The following is a 19471-nucleotide window of genomic DNA, read 5'->3' as shown; positions in this document are numbered from 1 at the left end:
AATGTAGTTATAATAGTTTCTTTTCCAAAAGTAGTATTACTTCAATTGTGACTAATTTAAAGTACTTACTCTAAAAGAGGTGGAAGTATTTCACAGTTCAAAACAAAATCTCTGCATTCTGCATTGTCACCAGCAATATTACCAAGTGCCCAAACAGCCTCAGAAAAAGAAAAATATTCTGTTATAACAATATCTTAAATAAGATGCTCCCTCTTAACATGAGGTTTCAGTACAGAAGAAACAAAGTTTTCCAGATGTTAAAAAAATGTTAGTGCCCTAGCTGGTTTGGCTCAGTGAATAGAGTATCAGCCCTTGGACTGAAGAGTCCAGGGTTCCATTCCATTCAAGGGCACATACCTGGGTTGCAGGCTTGATCCCCTGTGCAGGAGGCAACCAATCAATGTGTCTCACATTGATGTTTCTCTCTCTCTGTCTCTCCTCTTCTCTTGCACTCTCTCTAAAAAAAAAATCCATGGAAAAATATCCTCAGGTGAGGATTAACAAAAAAATTAAAAAATGCTAGTAGGACAATAAGAAAGAAAACCTTTAAAAGCATTATTTAATCAAACTGAAGGACAGTATTTAAAAATTTTTAAATTTTTTTTACATACTACTGAAACATTTATACTATTCTATAAAGAAATAACAAAATTCAAGAAGAGACAAAAATATCTATTTAGTGAATTTTCCAATTACATATACTAGAAGTTCGCTCCTATAACAAGGAATTTGTAAAAGAAGGGAAAGTCAAAGCATAGGAAGTTAGGTAAAGCTAATAAGAGAAATAGCTTGGACTGATCCTTGACAATAAGTGTACAATCAGTCCAGGTTCCTTATATTTTTTAAATAAATGGTAGTAAGAGATCAAATTCTTCATTTGTTAAATTTCCTTTGGATGAGAAATTATGCAAATGTGAATTATCATTTTATTATATTCTCACACTCCCACAGGGGGAGCGCCACTCAGCCAGAAGCTGGGCTCACGGCTGGCGAACGCAGTGGTGGTGGCAGGAATGTTGTACACGGGGGCCTCTAGTTTTATTATATTCTCATTTCAAATTCTTCATATAAGCACAAAAGTAGACATAAGTTACTTTCTCAATTGGTAAAATTTTACAGTTAAGGTTTAAAAGCATGAGTTAATATCTTTAACATCCACTTTAGACCTAAGTTTGTATATGTGTTTTTAAGAAAACTCTTTTAAAATAATGACATTTTCCCTCTGTGAAGTCTAATATAATATACTGTTGGTGAGAATATCAATTGGTATAACTTTTTTGGGGGTCAACTTTGAAATATGAAATAAAAACTCTAAAAAGTTTTCTATTGACAGAGTAAAGTCATTTTTCCCTAATAAAATAATTATGAGGTACATAAAAACTAATATGTAATGATGTTATCACAATATTAATAATACTAATAAACTAGAAATAACTCCAATGTATAATTGAAAAGTAGATAAATTATGATACATACTTGAATGGATGAATAATCAGTAAAATTTTCTTTGAATATAATTAATTCCATAAGAATAAGCTCCCAATATTAGTGTTAAGTGGGAAAATATAAATATATATGTGATCAATCTGCATTAAAAGGATTTAAAACAAAATACCAAGAAATTTTATTTTGTTTGGATGGTACACATTTTGTTTAAAATTTTCCTTGTACAACAACTATGAGAATTTATTCATAAAGTTTATTTTAAAATGGTTCTATTCTAAATCATGTAATGTTTTTACAAAGAAACAGCAAGCCTGACCAGTGTGCCTCAGTGCTTGAGCATCGACCCAGGAACCAAGAGGTCAAGGGTTTGGTTCCCGGTCAGGTTGCAGGCTCAATCCCTAGTAAGGGGTGTGCAGATGGCAGCCAATTCCTCTCCCTTACTCTCTCTCTAAAAATTATATAAAACATTTATTTCTTAAAAAGAAACAACAAAATAATATATGTTCTTGCAAAGAATAAGGAGTCAGAACAGCGCAGGTTTAAAATTTGGTTCGGCCATTCACTGTGACTTTGGGTAAATTACTAACTTTCTGAGTCTCAGTATGCTCTTTTATAAATGGGTATAGTACTTCCTTACAGCTGAGATCACATTTATAAATAATCAGGATGATGCCTGAGACAGTTAATTTTTCTTTCCAATTTGACATGATGGAAATCACTGTATTTTAACAAATGCAATACACAGGAAGTTTAGTAAAAATAAATTTCAAATCATAATCAGCAGTGGTACTTCCATGAGAAAATTAAAAATCTAATAAATATTACAGTTCAAATAGAAACTTACCTGTTCTTGAACATCTTCATGCTCTGAATTTAGAAGTTTGATAAAAATTGGAACAGCCCCTGTTTCAATCACTACCTTGGTATGCAGAAAAGTTCCAGACGCTATATTAGTTAATGCCCATGCAGCCTCAAACTACAGAAAAATAAAAGTAGAGTAAATGAAAGCACCAAAGAAATGACAGAAAAAGAAAGAATGGAAGAAGAGTGGAAGTAAAGACTTAGTGGGTCAAGTCTGAGATATGGACAGCCTTACATTTAATAAGATTAAATATGAAACCAGATTTCACAGAAAAAAATAAACCTTAATTTAAAAAAATGAACTCTCAATCTGGGAAAATAAGAACTAAGAAGAATATAATAAAAATTTACAACTAATGAACCATAAGTGAACACATTTGAATTTATAATTCACAAAACTCTTAATGTCGATTAGAGAGCCAGATATTCTAAAGCAAGCAGTTTAAATTTAATGACACACTACTTAATAGAAAAATCCTATATAATAAAGGGTAATATGCAAATTGACCCTAATGGCGGAATGACCATAACGACCACTCGACCAGTCACTATGAGGCACACTAACTACCTCTCGGTCCCTTTCTCCCGCCAGCAGGCTCCAATCACCCGATGGAAAACGGGGAACCGGGGCAGGGTGGTGGCAGGGGGCGTGGTCAGCTGCGGCAGCTGGGGAAGAGGGCCCTGATCGCAGGCCAGGCCTAGGGACCATACCCACGCACGAATTTCGTGCGCCCGGCCTCTAGTGTATTTATGAAAACTTAGAACTATAAAAGGTAGTTTTGTTTCCCTAGTGATCATCTAGTTCCAACCTCCTCACTTAAGAGATAAGATAATTAGAAGTCCAGAGATTTAGGTGATTTGTTCAAGGTTAAAGAGTTCACTATTAACAGGGCCACGAGCAGGACCTGTGGTACTCTTTTAAGCAGCAGAGCCTCTGAGAAGTTAGTTAAATCAATTCACTTAGAATCTGTATACACTTACATGTGATGGATTTATAACAAAAGCAACTGAGAAAATTCAATCCATGTCTCCCAAACAAAAAGTTAAGTGACCTGCAAATCCACAGGCAACTAAGGAGTAACAATTAAGTTATTAGGAGTGACTTTATAAACTTTTTCCAAAATTACTAACAGTTCCTAGAAGACAATCATGACGATGGCAAGACAAGTGACCTTCTCCTTTCGTTGCCAAGTATTCACGGAAGCTTACAATATATTCAGTATTGCAGAAGCTGCTTTCACTAGAAACTTTAATCATGTCATTTCTAAAAAGCAATTAAGAACAAAAACTATAGAACTCACTTGTAAAGTACAATTTTCATTTCTTTCAAGAAATTTCACAAATCTCTGGACAACTCCTGGTTTCTGTATAACTTGATCAATTGGTGGATTAGGTTCTAAAAATTAAAAAAAAAATTAAGTTATTACATAGACAAAAAGACACAATGATCTGGTGGCTGTGTCAATTAACAGACACACAAAATAACTTTCTTAGCTTTCACTGACCAAGTTTAAAATTCTAGCTGGATATAATTGAAGAAAACAAATTTCTTATAATTGCAATGTTTACTGCAAAGCAAATCCTTTTTCAATAACTAATAACAAGAAAATTTAGGAAAAGGGAGGTGAGGGTAGGTGGGAGTGGGCAGGGGGGGAGAAATAGAGACAAAAAGAGACCATGCTTGGGCCAAAACCGGTTTGGCTCAGTGGATAGAGCGTCAGCCTGCGGACTGAAGGGTCCCAGGTTCGATTCCGGTCAAGGGCATGTAGCTTGGTTGCGGGCACATCCCCAGTGGGAGGTGTGCAGGAGGCAGCTGATGGATGTTTCTCTCTCATCGATGTTTCTGACTATCTATCACTCTTCCTTCCTCTCTGTAAAAAATCAATAAAATATATTTAAAAAAAAAAAAAAAAAGAGACCATGCTTGGGCAGTGGGTGCACGATGCAGTGTGCTGATGATGTTTTACTGAGTTGTACACCTGAAACCTGTATGGTCTTGTGAACCAATGTCCCCCGCGCCCCTGGCAACAAATTCAATTTTAAAAATATGAAAAATAGATACATGAATAAATTTATGTGTACAAATATTTAAATTTCATAAGTTGAAGGCTATTAAGGAGGTCACTTTTACAACATGGGAGCTACTTTAATCCAATACTCAAAATACCAACTGAGAAATAATGTTCCCACTAATTCTTTATAACCATACCCAAATTTCCAGGGATGTCACCATATTAGCTATGACTTGCCTAATGTCTCATTTTCTCAGGGTACTATTTATTATTTACATAAATGCTATTGGACTATCTAGAATTTTTGATAAATTTTCATGAAATGCAGAGGGCTTTTGAGAATCATAAAATCCTTAATAAATTTTAAAACAAAGACATTCAAAATTAAAATAAACATATCTCAGTTACTCCAATCTAAGTACCAAGAACTCTTTCCTTTCCCTTGCTTCAGCAAAAAGCAGACCCTAGGTTTCTCCAGGAACTTCTCTGTTGATGCTTCTTTGGGTTGGTTTTCTCCGTTATCTATTCTCTTTCTAGAAAATTTACCTGTTAATTCAACTGTCACCTGTGATTCTCCTTTGTGATCATCCACAAATCTAACCCCCATAACTGAATTCTTCTCTCTTAGATTCTATCTAGACCAAATGTTAAGTGTCCTTTGCCCCATTTTTTATTCCCAACTTCTTTAAAATGTAGCATAACCAAAACCAAACTCATAACATCACTGCATATACCTTCCCCTTGCCCTGTACTCACTACCCAAATTTGTTTATTACTTAGTAATCTGTCCACCTATTATTCACAGACTAAAAAACCTCATTTCCACTTTTGACTCTTCCTTTTCTTCTTAATTCTGGTGTTTGGCTGCATTTCCAATCATAAATAACTCATATATACTTGTTAAAATATTGTGTTTAATCAGTAGAATAAAGTATAACCATAAAAGAGCTGTATAAATACTATCATGATATAGAAAAAACTCTATTATTATGTTGTAAATCTTAGAAATCATGTTCTCAATTGTTAAGTAAGGTTTATTTAGAAAAGGACTTCTTTCTCCCTTCTCTTCTTTTTTCTACAAATTTGCTGTCCTTTTCATTTGTTCAAAAACTAGTTTATTTCTGCAAAGTTAGTAAAGCCATAAATATAAAGTTTTGTTTGAGTGTTCTAAATGAAAAGTCTGAATTCTTCAAAATGTAAAATCTAGACCCTAGCTTAAACTATTATTATAGCTATAAAAATCAACAGGATAAAACAATACATATTATTAATGTCTTTACCCTCATCTTTAAAAATTAAAACAAAATTATATGGTGGTAGTTACCACCTTCACCTCACTAGTTTTTTTCTCTTATTAAAAAAAAAAAAAAATCTGCCCTAACCGGTTTGGCTCAGTGGATAGAGCATCGGCCTGCGGACTCAAGGGTCCCAGGTTCGATTCTGGTCAAGGGCATGTACCTTGGTTGCGGGCACATCCCCAGTAGGAGGTGTGCAGGAGGCAGCTGATCGATGTTTCTCTCTCATCGATGTTTCTAACTCTCTATCCCTCTCCCTTCCTCTCTGTAAAAAATCAATAAAATATATATTTAAAAAAATAAATAAATAAATAATTCTAAATTTACTCTCCCATTTTTTTTAAAGGGACAAAAATTTTGTCTTGCTCTTTTTATTGGAGGGGAGAGAAAGGAGAAGTTGACAGAAGGAAGAATGCATAGTGTTTTCTGGTTATAGGGTAAGAAATGTGGGTATTGAGTCTGTCAGTTATAGCTAAATATATAGAAAAATAAATACATAGATAAATAGACATAATAGATATAGATATAATATAGATAGATAGGTAGATAGGTAGGTAGGTAGGTAGATAGATAGGTAGAGATTTAAAAACATAAATATGGTCTCTTCCTAGAAAATAACTTTATCGTTACTTTCATATAAATGAAAGCAATTAAAGTGCAGTTGGATCATCAGCTAATCTAACATGTATCATGAACTACTATTAACTCTTACATTGGTATTATATTAATAGACAGAATAATAGCCTATATTATCTTACAAAGGTGATCAACTATTATAGAAAAGACTTTAGTCAATATGCCAATCCTATTCTATATAAAAGCCCAGCGACCAAATGGCAGAACGACCAGAACGACCAGTCGACCAGTCGCTATGATGCACACTGACCACCAGTGGGCAGACGCTCAATGCAAGAGCTGCCCCCTGGTGATCAGTGAGCTCACACAGTGGGAGTGCTGCTCAGCTGACCAGGATGAGCAGCGCTCCCACAGCGGGAGCAGCCGCTTAGAGGGCAGGTCCACAGCTGCTCGGCTGACTGGGATGAGCAGCTGCTCCCACAGCAGGCCGATCCCCACAGGCCACGCCCCACCAGTGCACGAATCCGTGCACCAGGCCTCTAGTCTATCCTATATAATAAAGAGGTAATATGCAAATTGACCCTCACACCCTCATACAAGATGGCCGTCCCCATGTGGTCAAAGATGGCCGCCACAAGATGCACAGCAGGAGAGGGTAGTTGTGGGCGACCAGGCCGGCAGGGGAGGGCAGTTGGGGGGGACCAGGCCTGCAGGGAAGGGCAGTTGGGGGGGACCAGGCCTGCAGGGGAGGGCAGCTGGGGGCAACCAGGCCTGCAGGGAAGGGCAATTGGAGGCGACCAGGCCTGCAGGGGAGGGCAGTTGGGGGAAACCAGGCCGACAAGGGAGGGCAGTTGGGGGCGACCAGGCTGGCAGGGGAGGGCAGTTGGGGGTGACCAGGCTGGCAGGGGAGCAGTTGGGGGCAACCGGCCCAGGAGGGGAGGGCAGTTGGGGGCAATCACACAGGCAAGGGGGGGGAAGTTTGGGGCAATTAGGCTGGCAGGGGAGCAGTTAGGCATCGATTAGGCTGGCAGGGGAGTGATTAGGGGGTGATCAGGCTGGCAGGCTACCGAGCGATTGGGAGCCAGCAGTCCCGGATTGTGAGAGGGATGCCCAACTTCTAGTTTAGGCCCGATCCCTGTGGCAGTCGGATATCCCCTGAGGGGTCCCAGGTTGGAGAGGGTGGAGGCTGGGCTGAGGGACACCCCCCCCCAGTGCACGGATTTCGTGCACTGGGCCTCTGGTGTGTGTGTGTGTGTGTGTATATGCATGCCTAAGCGACCAAATAACCAACTGACTGAACAACCCGTCAACTGGTCGCTATGATGTGCACTGACCATGAGGAGACAGATGCTTAACGCAGGAGCTGGCCCCTGGTGGTCAGTGCACTCCCAGAGCCAACCTCCCGTGGCACCTCTCCCTGGCTGGTCAACCTCCCGCAGCCCCTCCGCCCGGCCAACCTCGCGCAGCCCCAATTGCCAGCCAGGCCGAGGGACCCCACCTGTGTACGAATTCGTTCACCTGGCCTCTAGTATAAACATACGTATAATAGCAGTTATCTGCTTCAGCACTTAAAACTTTGGTCCTCCACAACCAAAAAGCTTTGGAGAAATTTCTACAAAACTGGGATTTAAGAAAGGACAACTTGTGATTTACATCTACAAAAGTGGCCATGATAGGGTTACAGTAAATAGGATATTCTAGAAAATTGTCACTATTATGACTTAAATCAGAGTTCTTTTAGTTCTAGCTCCTTTCCCATATTTCCTACAGTAATGGATCAAGTAAAATGACAATAAATCTAACATTTTTCTAGGCCTAAAAGATTTGGCAGGAACTCACAACAATCAGTAAAAGAAAGCACCTATCATGCCTGCTATGTGCCAACTTGGGCAAGCATAATCCCACTATAAAGAAACAGAAAAAAATCATTGGCTCTATGAAAAAGATACTACAGTTTAAAAGAAACAGAATACCATGAGGAATAGGGCAAATGAGGATAAAGTATTAAAACTAAAGAATTCAATGGGGAAGTTGTGGTATAAAAACACTGGTGGCATATTCTAGCATTCTTAAACAGAATTAAATCTAAATGAATCCTGTTAATTCGTTTTACTACAATGCATATATGAAAAAGAAACCTTTAAAGAGAATATGATAATGTAAAACACTTTTAATTATCCTGATTCAAAAAATAATCCATTTCAAAACCAAAAATTGTGGAGTATGTTGAGGAAGAGGAAGCCGTTCTTGATTATATAAGAATTTCCTAACATTACTAAACTATATTAGCTTGGCAGAAATGGAAAATGAAAGTTAAATGTATCTATAAACAAGAACTACAATAAGAAAGCAAAGGCAATGTCTTGTAATCTATGCTGACCTGAAAATAACATTTCTTTTACTCCTCATTGGTAACTAAATTCTCTCTCTTAGGAAGATAAGGCAGCTAGCTAAGAGCATTGTCAAAATTTTTATCAATTCATATATACAACTCAGTATAATTGGAATTACTAATTCTATAAATTACATAATTAAAACACAAGGGTTAAATTTTTATTTAATAAGAAATTTTATAAACTCAAGATAAAATTGAACAAATAACAGAGGCAAATTCAAAGGTCAAAAATTAAAGAAAAATACTCAATTTAAGTATTCAAAAAATGCTACATAATGAGCTACTATTATATGAGCATTTTTTTTCTTTTTTATAATCATGCTGTTAAGAATATAGTGAAAGGAATACCTGTACAAACTACAGATGGGAGTGTAAATAGGCAGTGGGAATAATGATTTCTATATTTGCTTCTGTAATTTTTTTGTTTATATTTGCAAATATTCTATAATCAACATGTGTTACTTTGATAATATGTTTAAAAAATTGATTTTATTTAAAAATATACTTTTAGAACAAGACCCTTCTAGCAAAGAAAAGTACTTCAAAAAATACCTCATAAATAAAAACAGTACTACAGAATGTTGTAATATCAAATAAGCATACTGAAAACAATTCTTGCCTTTAGAAAGCAGCTTTCTAAATTTCTGTGTCGCTGTTAGTTGTTGATCAGCATTATTAGAAAAAATCATCTGAACCATATCTGTGGTAATAACATCATCCTAAAACACAGAAAGGAAAATATAATTAATTTCATTTAAATACTTTACGCGGATAACATCCGAAATACTGTTGAAGTATAATTTGAAATAGATTTTTGTAATATCTACCTCTGGAATGGGTACAGTGGAACTGATATCTGGATCCTGGATAGGACTTTCTGGCATAGATTCATCACTTCTGGGCAAAGAGACATTTCTGCGTTTAAACAGCTGTAATAAAGAAAAATCACTCTAACATTGAGTTTTCCATAGAACAGTGAATTCCCACGTAATTATATTTTTTGTGTAAGTGAACAAACAAGCTAATAATTTTATCTTATTTAAAATTCTGAATATTTTAGTGTTCCCCAATCATTATATCATGAAGACCTAAATTGTCTATGAGAAGTTAAACACTTTCTGGACTAGGTTAGCTCTTGTTCTACAGACTGTGTTGAGTCAATCTCAGATCTTATCAAAGGCTAGTCTCATGAGTAGAATACACATTTATAATTTAAAGCATTTGCAAAAGCACATTATAACCACCCTAGATTATGAGATGCCTAAGAACTTTTCCAAGAAAATCTTAACTAAAAAGTAAATATTACATGGGTGAGATAATGTGGTATATTAACAGTTAGTATATCAGATTAACAAGGAATAGAGAACTCCTCTAACAAAAGATGGCCCTATGCTTATTAACTCAGGTTAAAGATTAAGAGAAAAAAGAGAGAAGGAATGAAACATGATGAGGTCACTAGGAAAATTTAAAGGTACATTTCATGGGTCACCTCATCATATAAGAACCCCACGTAATAATATAGGCAGTGTTTTATCCTTCTCTGTCAGATGGAGAAGTTGAGACAACGGATTTCTTTAGTTTGTTCAACATTATAGTTTGTTCAACATCGAATAAAGGTTGAGCTGAACATAAAACCCATTTATTCAGGCTCCAAAATCTTTGTTCTTTTTATTTCAGCACACCAACTTCATGCTGTGCCATCCCAAATACTATAGTGCCTTATTCGTTGCTCTCCTTTTCTTCTACTGTCTCTCCTTCTCTTGAACACTTTTCTTCCTTCCCTCCCTCCCTCTTTCCTTCTCCTCCTCCTCCTCCTCCTCCTCTTCTTTCTCACTCCATTCTCCATTTCTCACTCTTTGACTTCCTTTCCCTTTCATTTCTCTTCTTCCCTCTCTTGCCCTCTTTTATATTCTTCTGCTTGAAAGTCAAAACCAGACTGACGTAAGCTAGCCAGGGGGAAGATCTCCTTGATCAAACTGTCCCTGCTTTAGTGGTGTGAATCAGCAGGGCTACCCATTTCAAAGAAGCATATAGGAAGGATTGTATTTATAAATTATAAACCAGGATATGCAGAGTATCTGGGCTGCAATGGAACTTCAGTCATTTCTGGTTCTTCCACTGAGCAGTTGATCTCCCTTAGTCCTAAGAGTTGAGCCTATGAGGGGCAGAGTGCTAGCAGCCAAGGCAGCAAGAAACACCTTCCATGGGAAAAGAGCAAGAGAGAAGTAATACGGGTTTTCGTAAACTGACAGCTCTTGCAAAAAGTCCCAATGTTGTTTCTGTCTGCTCCTGCCCATTTCTGGGAGAGTCAGAGCAAAACAAGACCAACTAGGAACATCTGTGTATGAAGCATAACAAAAATTATATGTACACATATGTGACACAGATGACACAGGAATGACTTTGTTGATGGTGCTCTGTATTACAGTGTTGGAAGAATAGCTAGGAAGTGGACGATTGAACAGAAAAAGTCATCCTAAATACAGTATTTCCATTCCATTCTTCTTTCTAAACATGAAATAACTAGAGGCCCAGTGCATGAAATCTGTGCATGGGGTGGGGGGGGGGGGGATCCTTCAACCCGGCCTGCGCCCTCTCGCAGTCCGGGAGCCCCATGATTGATCATCCCAAAGAGGTAGGCCCCGCCCATTTGGCTGGGGCTCCGCAATCAGCACTGCACTGCAGCGGGTGGGCAGGGCCTCCCTCTACAGGGCGATCAATAGCGAAGGCTCCCCCCCACCCCATCGATCGTGGAGCCCCCCCCGACTGATTGCCCCGCCAGTCAGTGGCCTAGACCTCTCTCTGCAGGGCGATCTTGAGGCAATGGCGCGCCCCCAACACCAATTGCATCGCACCCCCCTTGGCTGGCCTGGCGCCAGTGCATATCATAGTGTGGTCATCCAGACGGTCATTCTGCTGTTCGGCCATTTGGTCAATTTGCATATTATACTTTTATTATTATAGATGAACTTTCCATTTCCTTACTTTGTTAATGCCTCTTTAAAATAAAGCATTTAAGATTTGTATTTGAAACTATTTTGGGAAATAACTGGAGCACGCAATCACTTGAATAACATACTGAACATTTAGTCCCCATCTCTCCAGAGCTCTAGAATTGTTCCTTTTGGAATTGGCAACTCATCTACTCACGTATGCATCTGGTCCCCAAAGACCAATGCAAAGCCAAAAAAGATAAAGGTCCTTGGGAGCCTTTTGAATAGTAAAACCACTGGATCTGGGGACAGGACAATTCTAGATTCTGGTTCTAAGATCTGCCTTGAGAACTCTGTGACCTTGGGGGGAAATACAATACTTGATTTCTCTACAATTTTCTTATCTGCAAGTGAAGAGACTGAACTAGGATAAAATCCTATGACTTTATGATACTATAGGAATAGTCTGTTTTGAAAGCCCTAACATGCTGAAGGAAATGTGACAGGCCACTTAGGTAGATGGAATTCACTTTCTAGCTTATCTTGCATTGACTTTTACAGTAACAGTAGAGGCCTGGTGCATGAAAATTCATGCACTGGAGGGGGGTCCCTCAGCCCAGCCTGACCCCTCTCACAGTCTGGAAGCCCTCAGGGGCGGAAGGCGACCCGGCGATCAGAGGAAGGCAACACCCCCATCACACCTCTGCTGCTGCCTCGGGCAGCCCTGGGCAGCTAGGCAGCCGCCATCTGAGGCTTGCCTGCGCCTCTGGCCAGCAGGGCTGAGGGGACTGGATGCCGCCATCTTGTGGCTGTGGGCACCGCCATATTTGAGGGCGTGGCAGTCAATTAGCATATTCCCTCCTTATTGGCTGTGGGCACCGCCATCTTTGTGAAGGTGTGATGGTCAATTAGCATATTCCCTCTTTATTAGATAGGATTATAATATAACAGATACTTTTGGTATTTAAAGAATGACTGATAAAAATTGCCATAATAGCCGAGACCGGTTTGGCTCAGTGGATAGGGCGTCGGCCTGCGGACTGAAGGGTCCCAGGTTCGATTCCGGTCAAGGGCATGTACCTTGGTTGCAGGCACATCCCCAGTGGGAGGTGTGCAGGAGGCAGCTGGTCGATGTTTCTCTCTCATCGATGTTTGTGGCTCTCTGTCCCTCTCCCTTCCTCTCTGTAAAAAAATATCAATAAAATATATTTTAAAAAAAAAATTGCCATAATAATGTTCCTTTACTATTTCATCCTGGTTCATTAACTGTCATTTAAGATACCAAATGACTTGTAAAAAATTTTTTTAAATAAATAAAGGTACATTTCCTAAATCAAAATCGAGGGTAAAAAAGTTGTTATTTTTTTATAGCTAAATAAACACTACTCTTCTTCAATCTGTATAGTTCTCTTCCAAATAATTTATTCAACAGAGTTCTTTTTTAATACCTATTATAATACAGGAGGGACTGTGCTAGATACTATATATAGGGAGATGTCAAAACATAATCATATTTCTAAAACAGGCCTTTTTCTCTATTTTCTTCATTGTTAGTCCTTTTCAAGTATTTGTTTGTTTGTTTTTGTTAATCCTCACTTGAGGATATTTTTCCATTGATTTTTATAAAGAGTAAAAGGGATGGGGAGAAACAGAGAGAAACATGGATGTGAGAGATACACATGGATTGGCTGTCTCCGCACATGTCCCTACTGGGGCCAGGAATCGAGCCTGCAACCAAGGCACATGCCCTTGATAGGGAACTGAACCCTAGACCTTTCAGTCTGCAGGTCAATGCTCTATCCACTGAGCCAAACAGGCTAGGGCTTCACACATTCATTTTAATTCATGTATGTGAAACCCACATCCTCCTTATTATTTATAAACTAGAGGCCTGATGTACAAAATTCGTGCAAGGGGCTTGGCCCCTGCCGCCGCTGCAGCTGCCTCTGCCTCGGCCCCCGCCACCCCAGCGGCTGCCTATGCCTTGGGCCCTACCTCTGCCTCAGCCCCACTGCTGCCACAGCTGCCTCTGCCTCAGCCCCCGCCCACCGCGGCTTCATCCGGAAGGTTGTCTGGAAGGTCGTCCGGAAGGACGTCTGGTCTAATTAGCATATTATGCTTTTATTATTATAGATACTTCTAAATTTAAGTATATATTAGAACGAAAAATGTTGAGATGTACTCTTTTAAAAGATTTTTCAATTCTTTATGTCATAAGACAAAGTTCAAACAGAGAAGGCTAAGAGATTTGGATAATGAAACTACAGGAGGAATAGTATGATTAAGCTTCGGAAAAAGACTATAATTAACTTAGGGGCAAAAGCTATGAAAACCACAAAAGCAACAAATTAATATAATTAATGTTTTTTTAAGAGGCAAATTTTACAATGACAAATGGAAGTGATCTAAATAGACTCAAAAGTAAAAATTTCTTTAGCACTAGTGTAGAGAAATATACTTAACATATTTATCAACAAAACAGAAAAGCTATGCTTATCAGTGATTAAAAATAGCAAAGGATTCTGACTCATGAATTTGCTAATATTATTTCTAAAGTCCAGTAAATTAAAGAATAGATTTATCTAAATTCAATTTCCTAACACTTTTCATTTAAAATTATCTAAAAATTAGCAATATAATACAACTTCTAAAATCTGCATATAATATTTTTGTGTTAAGCATAATTATTTTAAAACACTTACCTGTTCTTCCCTTTTTTGTTTTCGAAGCTGTATTCCTTCTTCTTCTCTTCGTCTACGCATCTCTTGGGGATTTAGGGCTTTATTCTTATAACTTTTCATTCTATAGTTATCTTTCCCTGAATAAGCCATGGCATCTTAAGGTTAGGAGAGAAAAAAATGGATACTGATAATTCTCAAACATGAGATGTTTACCCTACGGCAACTAAATTCAGGTTCACAGATTAAATAGTCCAATAAAACCCATTCTGAAAATTATGTACAAAGAACACATTCCCGCACTTCCATATCAAATTTGAGGAAAATGACCTAATATTTTAGCACTAAACTATCAAACAAATAACAGATTCCGACCTAAACACAAAGTCATTACCCTAAGTTCACTGATTCTAAGGCGCATCCCCCATCCCTGGTATTGCAACCTTTCTGAAGTGGGATGCATTTTAAAACCACTGTCAGCCAGGAAATAATCATGAAATAGTTGGGTAAAAACTTCTAAAGTACAGCTTCTGGCAAGATCAAGAAATAGCCAGCAATGAAGTGTCTTATTTCCAATGGAATATGGCATTAGGCTTCAATAAGCACACCTCAAATATTTACTGCAATGTGGCTTCTTTCACTTACTTTAGCCACTGCTTAAGAACAAGGCCACACCGGCATGACCTGAGTCGTGACTGCAATACCAGATTTCATTACTACAAGTATAATTCGTTCTTTTTAAATACTGAAATGTTTGTATATTTTACTTGGAAATTAGTCTTATTACAAATGTATTTTAAACATTAACATTTAATAAACATTTTATAAGCATATTTAAAATATTTATTTTATGTAAATATGAAATTTTATATTTGAAATATATGTAATAGTTTTACTTTTAGGAAAATAATTATAAATACTTTTTAATAATAGTATTACATTGATATTTTGATATCTGAAATAAATACTAAATTACTGATATTATAACCTATCCTGAAATTACACATTAAAATATGAGTCTAATGAAGGGTTTCAACTTGAATTTAACATGAGATAATTAATGTCTGTTTCTAACATTAGTCTGATAAATTTTAGTAATATACCCATGTCCAACCAGAGAGAATGTTGTGATCAATTAGCACTTATGAAGTAAACACAGAGAAGAAAAAGTTGACATTTATCTGCCATCCCTGATATAGAAGAAATAGACTATTAACTGGCAAATTGTATTGTAAGAGGTAAAATACACTAAAACATCTGCATTAAACCCTGTGAGAACACAGAAGACATAGCAACAAACTGTGCCTTGGGGAGCTCTGAAAGTACTCACAGTTATCCTCTCTTAAGGATGAACAAGAATTTCCCAGGGAAGGAGATGAAAAGAGAAAAGGGAAGGAATAAGCATTGCAAACAGAGGGAATATCTGTAAAGACAGTTCTTAAAGAAGCCTGGCATAAACACAAAACAGTAAAAAAAATGAGTGTGCCTGAATAAGAGAACATATGGAAGGAGCAGGAGATAAAGCTAGAAAGGTAGGTAAGAACACATATGGTTCCTGTAATTCGGAAATTAATTCAATAATTAGAGGCCTAGTGAACGTAAAGAATACATAATTCAATAACTCATGTTGAAGATCAGTAATGAACTCTGATCTCCATTTTTTCCCTCCAAGAGACGACGTTCTTATTAATGACACAGAATTTTTATATATGAAATAAAGAACAATGCTAAACATTGTTATTAATAAAGCTTGAACGAGTTGTTTCTAATGACAAGTATGTGTTGGTGCACACACTATTTCTGAAATCAATTCATTAAATATATAAAGAGGGATTTGGGTGGATTATAAATATACCTTAATTGCTATAATACATGTTTTAAATTCAAATACACAAAGTACCTTTTTTTTTTAATATATTTTATTGATATTTTACAGAGAGAGGAAGGGAGAGGGATAGAGAGCTAGAAACATCGATGAGAGAGAAACATCGATCAGCTGCCTCCTGCACACCTCCCACTGGGGATGTGCCCGCAACCAAGGTACATGCCCTTGACCGGAATCGAACCCGGGACCCTTCAGTCCGCAGGCCGACGCTCTATCCACTGAGCCAAACCGGTTTCGGCCACAAAGTACCTTTTAAATCATTCCAGCGTCCTCAGCCCATTCTGTTCTACCTTTAGCTCCACCACTATCTTTACCAGTGACCTAATTATCAAGTCTGATGTCTCGTATGGTACTTAGCTTATTGTAGACACTTATACAGGGTGGGACAAAAGTGGGTTTACAGTTGTTCATATGGAAAATAACACAATAATTAATAAATAATGCTACCAAAATAAACTCGTGTTTCAAATACAATTGTAAACCTACTTTTGCCCCACTCTGCATGTTCTATAAGTAGAAAATATTTTAGCAAAATGAAATGTTCACAAAAATAATCCTATTAAAAATATTTATCTCCCATACAAAAGGCATTATCTAAGTAGGCCTTTGACCTCTAAACTGTTTTGATCACATGTCGGTATGTATACAAAAAATACAGGGTTGGGCAAAAGTAGGTTTACAGTTGTGAGTACGAAAAAGTTTATTCTTGTATTATTATTGTTGTATTATTTTCCATAGAAGCAACTATAAACCTACTTTGCCCCCCCCCCCGGTATTTGTACATTCATCCTCAGTATATTTATTTATATACATGTAATATTAGCCTAATAAACTATCCCATTACAAAATTCACAAATAGACAACCATTTTAAAGTAATAGTTTTAAAAGGTAAACCAATGGAAGTTCTAATATTTTCTCTTCACATCTAACTGAATCACTTTTGCCTCAACACATACAGCAGACCATTAATCTAGGACGGTAACCACATTAAAACTGTTTCACCTAAATATGTTAACCCAATAAAATCTCGCTCCAGCACCGACAGAACCTCGATTCCCTTTTCTTCTACGGTACTAACTTCCTGCCTGCATCTGCACAGCAGTTTAAAGAGGACGTAAAGTCTAAAGGAAATAAGCTCTAAAGGTTCCTCATGCAACAGGATTGTTTTGTTCTCTGGAAACTAATTTTGAATCCTATGCTTTCAAGGCTGCTGTCTCCCACAAGTTGTTTCAAATATAAGAAATGCTATTCAGACACACTCTGAAGTTGCAAAACGGAGGAATTTCTTCCGTCATAAGCTTATTTTTGAAAACCTGTGTTGAGTTTGGGCAAATAACTGGTGCCTCAAATTTTCCTAACATCTATTAAACGGAACGTCTTGTACCCGTAAGCCGCCATCTCTATGGGTCTGGGTGCCCACGAGTAAGATCACTGGATGGGCACAAAGGGGGAAGCGGTACCTTAAGATCTGTAGGACAGAACCGCCTCCTATTTACCCAGGACGTAAGTGACTTTCCTGCAGAATGTGAGTCATTCCGCGTTGTAATGGAGACAGCAAGTCAGAAGTGTGTGGGATTGTTTGTTTGTCTGTTTGTTTAACGTGTTCAAAAAGTTCAAGAGTAAGTGCCAATGTCATTTTCTTTTGAGGTATCGCCGCCCCGTTTCTCAGCTTTCGGATCCTTTCCCCTCTGACGCATTATGGAGGACACCATTCAATGTTCGTGTTCGGAGTTGGCTGCCGAGCATCAACGCCGCCGGCCGGCGTCGGACGAGCCCTGCCCGGCACCTGCGCCCGAGCGGCGGGGCAGCTGGCGGAGCGAGAAGGGCCGACGGGCCGGGCCCAGGACCGAAGCCGCCTTACTCAGCCCGGACGCCCCGGTACTTCACATCAGCCGCCGAGTCCCGGAGGCAGCGGCCACGCCGGCCAGACCCCGTGCCGAGGCAGCAACTCCCGAAAAACGGGGCCGAGCGGCGAGAGGGGGCAACGGGCCGCCGGGCGCTCCCTCCTGGGACGAGCCGCAGCCTGGGAGGATCGCAGCCGCAGGGCCCGGTCTGGCCGCCACGCCCCCGCCGCCGTCTCCCCTGGGGACCTGCGAGAACCCCGGCGTGGCCTGGTTCTGAACCTTCGCCAGGAAAAGGGTCCGTGAAAACAGTGGCGCCGGGAACTAGGAGCTCCCAGAGGGACCAAACCCAGGGCTCGGGAACCTGGCGGTGTCAGTGCACTTACCCATTAATGGGGCGCTACCCGCGCCCGGACTCCCCGTCTCCCGCTGCGCGTCGGCTGAGGCTGCGGCTGACAGCGGGGTCGCCACTCCGCCCCCAGCGTTGAACGGACCGACCGGGTTTGCAGCTCAAGATGGCGGCCACCTGCGCCCCCTCCCCGGGACCCCGAGGCCGGGCTCCCAGAAGCCCTTGCACGCGGCGGGCGCGGAGACCCGCAGCGGGGCGGAGAGGAGCGCGCCCCAGCCGCACGCTCCGAAGGACAAGCCGGCGTTCGCTCCGACTTCGGGATTTTAAACCCGAGAGGTCCCTGTGGCAAGAGTGTATCCTACTGCCCAGGTCCCCGTACGCGTTCTCAGTGGATCATTCACTCTTGTGTCCGTCTGTCCATCCCCCCATCCATCCACCTACCCACCCATCGTCCCTTCAGCCCTCCTCCCCATACCTCCTTCTCATCCCTCCCCCTCCATCCATCCCCCCGCCCCCAACCATCCCACCACGCAGTATTCGTGGAGCTAATGGGTGCCAGGCATTGCTTTAGATCTTGGAGCAGCAACAGTATACACGGCGGATAAAACTGCTAACCTCGTGGAGCTTCCCAGAGGGTCTTTCCTTCTTCAGCTGCATTAACTTATTCCTATACGCTCCCCTTTGTTTAAAGCTTTTCAACTTGCCATTTAAACTTTTGGATTCTATAACATGTGTGGATTTTTCACACACACACACACACACACACACACACACACACACAGTGGTCACTGTTATATGAAATAACTTCAGATAAAGTACTCTAAATTAATGTAACACATTTTGAATAGCCTGGTAAACCATCCTGACGTTCAACAGTATTGACAACAGACTTTTCCCAATATCGGGCACAGAATATACAAGATTTAACACACACACAATTCCTACCCCTAAGAAGCTCTTGTTTTCCAGGTTATCCTCCAGCGCCCTATTCCTGCTAGTGAATTTATTTTTTCTTAATCCCAAAAGCTATTTCCTATTTTTGATTCAGGGATTAAATATCTTTTCTTGTCTCTCTGAAGATATTATAGTTTCTTTGAACTATTTTTTTTTCTCCTGTATTCACTGTCTCTGTTTCTTCAGAGTTTATTTTTTCCTTTTTGATCATTTTGATTCTCATCTTTCCTGCCACAGGCTGTACT

The 19471-nt window shown here is 39.4% G+C and overlaps 2 protein-coding genes across 4 annotated transcripts in view; one reads left to right on the top strand and one right to left on the bottom strand.

Moving 5' to 3' along the window:
• Window positions 1–18475, bottom strand: part of KPNA5 (karyopherin subunit alpha 5) — a 52125-nt gene extending 33650 nt beyond the window's left edge. The window contains exons 1-7 of one of the 3 annotated variants that reach the window (XM_080664476.1): window positions 18310–18475; window positions 14221–14354; window positions 9413–9514; window positions 9205–9304; window positions 3609–3703; window positions 2291–2422; window positions 70–158 (exon numbers count right to left, since the gene is read on the bottom strand). In XM_080664476.1, coding sequence (XP_080520602.1) covers window positions 70–158; window positions 2291–2422; window positions 3609–3703; window positions 9205–9304; window positions 9413–9514; window positions 14221–14354; window positions 18310–18313 — 656 coding nt within the window. In that variant the 5' untranslated portion in view covers window positions 18314–18475. The remainder of the gene's footprint in view (window positions 1–69; window positions 159–2290; window positions 2423–3608; window positions 3704–9204; window positions 9305–9412; window positions 9515–14220; window positions 14355–18309) is intronic. The other 2 variants (XM_080664477.1, XM_080664478.1) reach the window with 2 other exon arrangements.
• Window positions 16713–18996, top strand: LOC308245899 (uncharacterized protein; the record flags this gene model as incomplete). Its single annotated transcript, XM_080663832.1, has 3 exons — window positions 16713–16718; window positions 17474–17585; window positions 17730–18996. 3 exons carry the CDS (start codon window positions 16713–16715, stop codon window positions 18227–18229), a joined length of 618 nt encoding a protein of 205 aa, XP_080519958.1. The 3' UTR covers window positions 18230–18996.
• Window positions 18997–19471: the final 475 nt, after the last annotated feature.

Source organism: Plecotus auritus, assembly GCF_963455305.1.
Source record: "Plecotus auritus genome assembly, chromosome: 4".
Lineage (NCBI taxonomy): Eukaryota > Metazoa > Chordata > Mammalia > Chiroptera > Vespertilionidae > Plecotus > Plecotus auritus.
The sequence above is the reverse complement of the archived record's forward strand: the minus strand, read 5'-3'. Positions and strand labels throughout refer to the sequence as shown.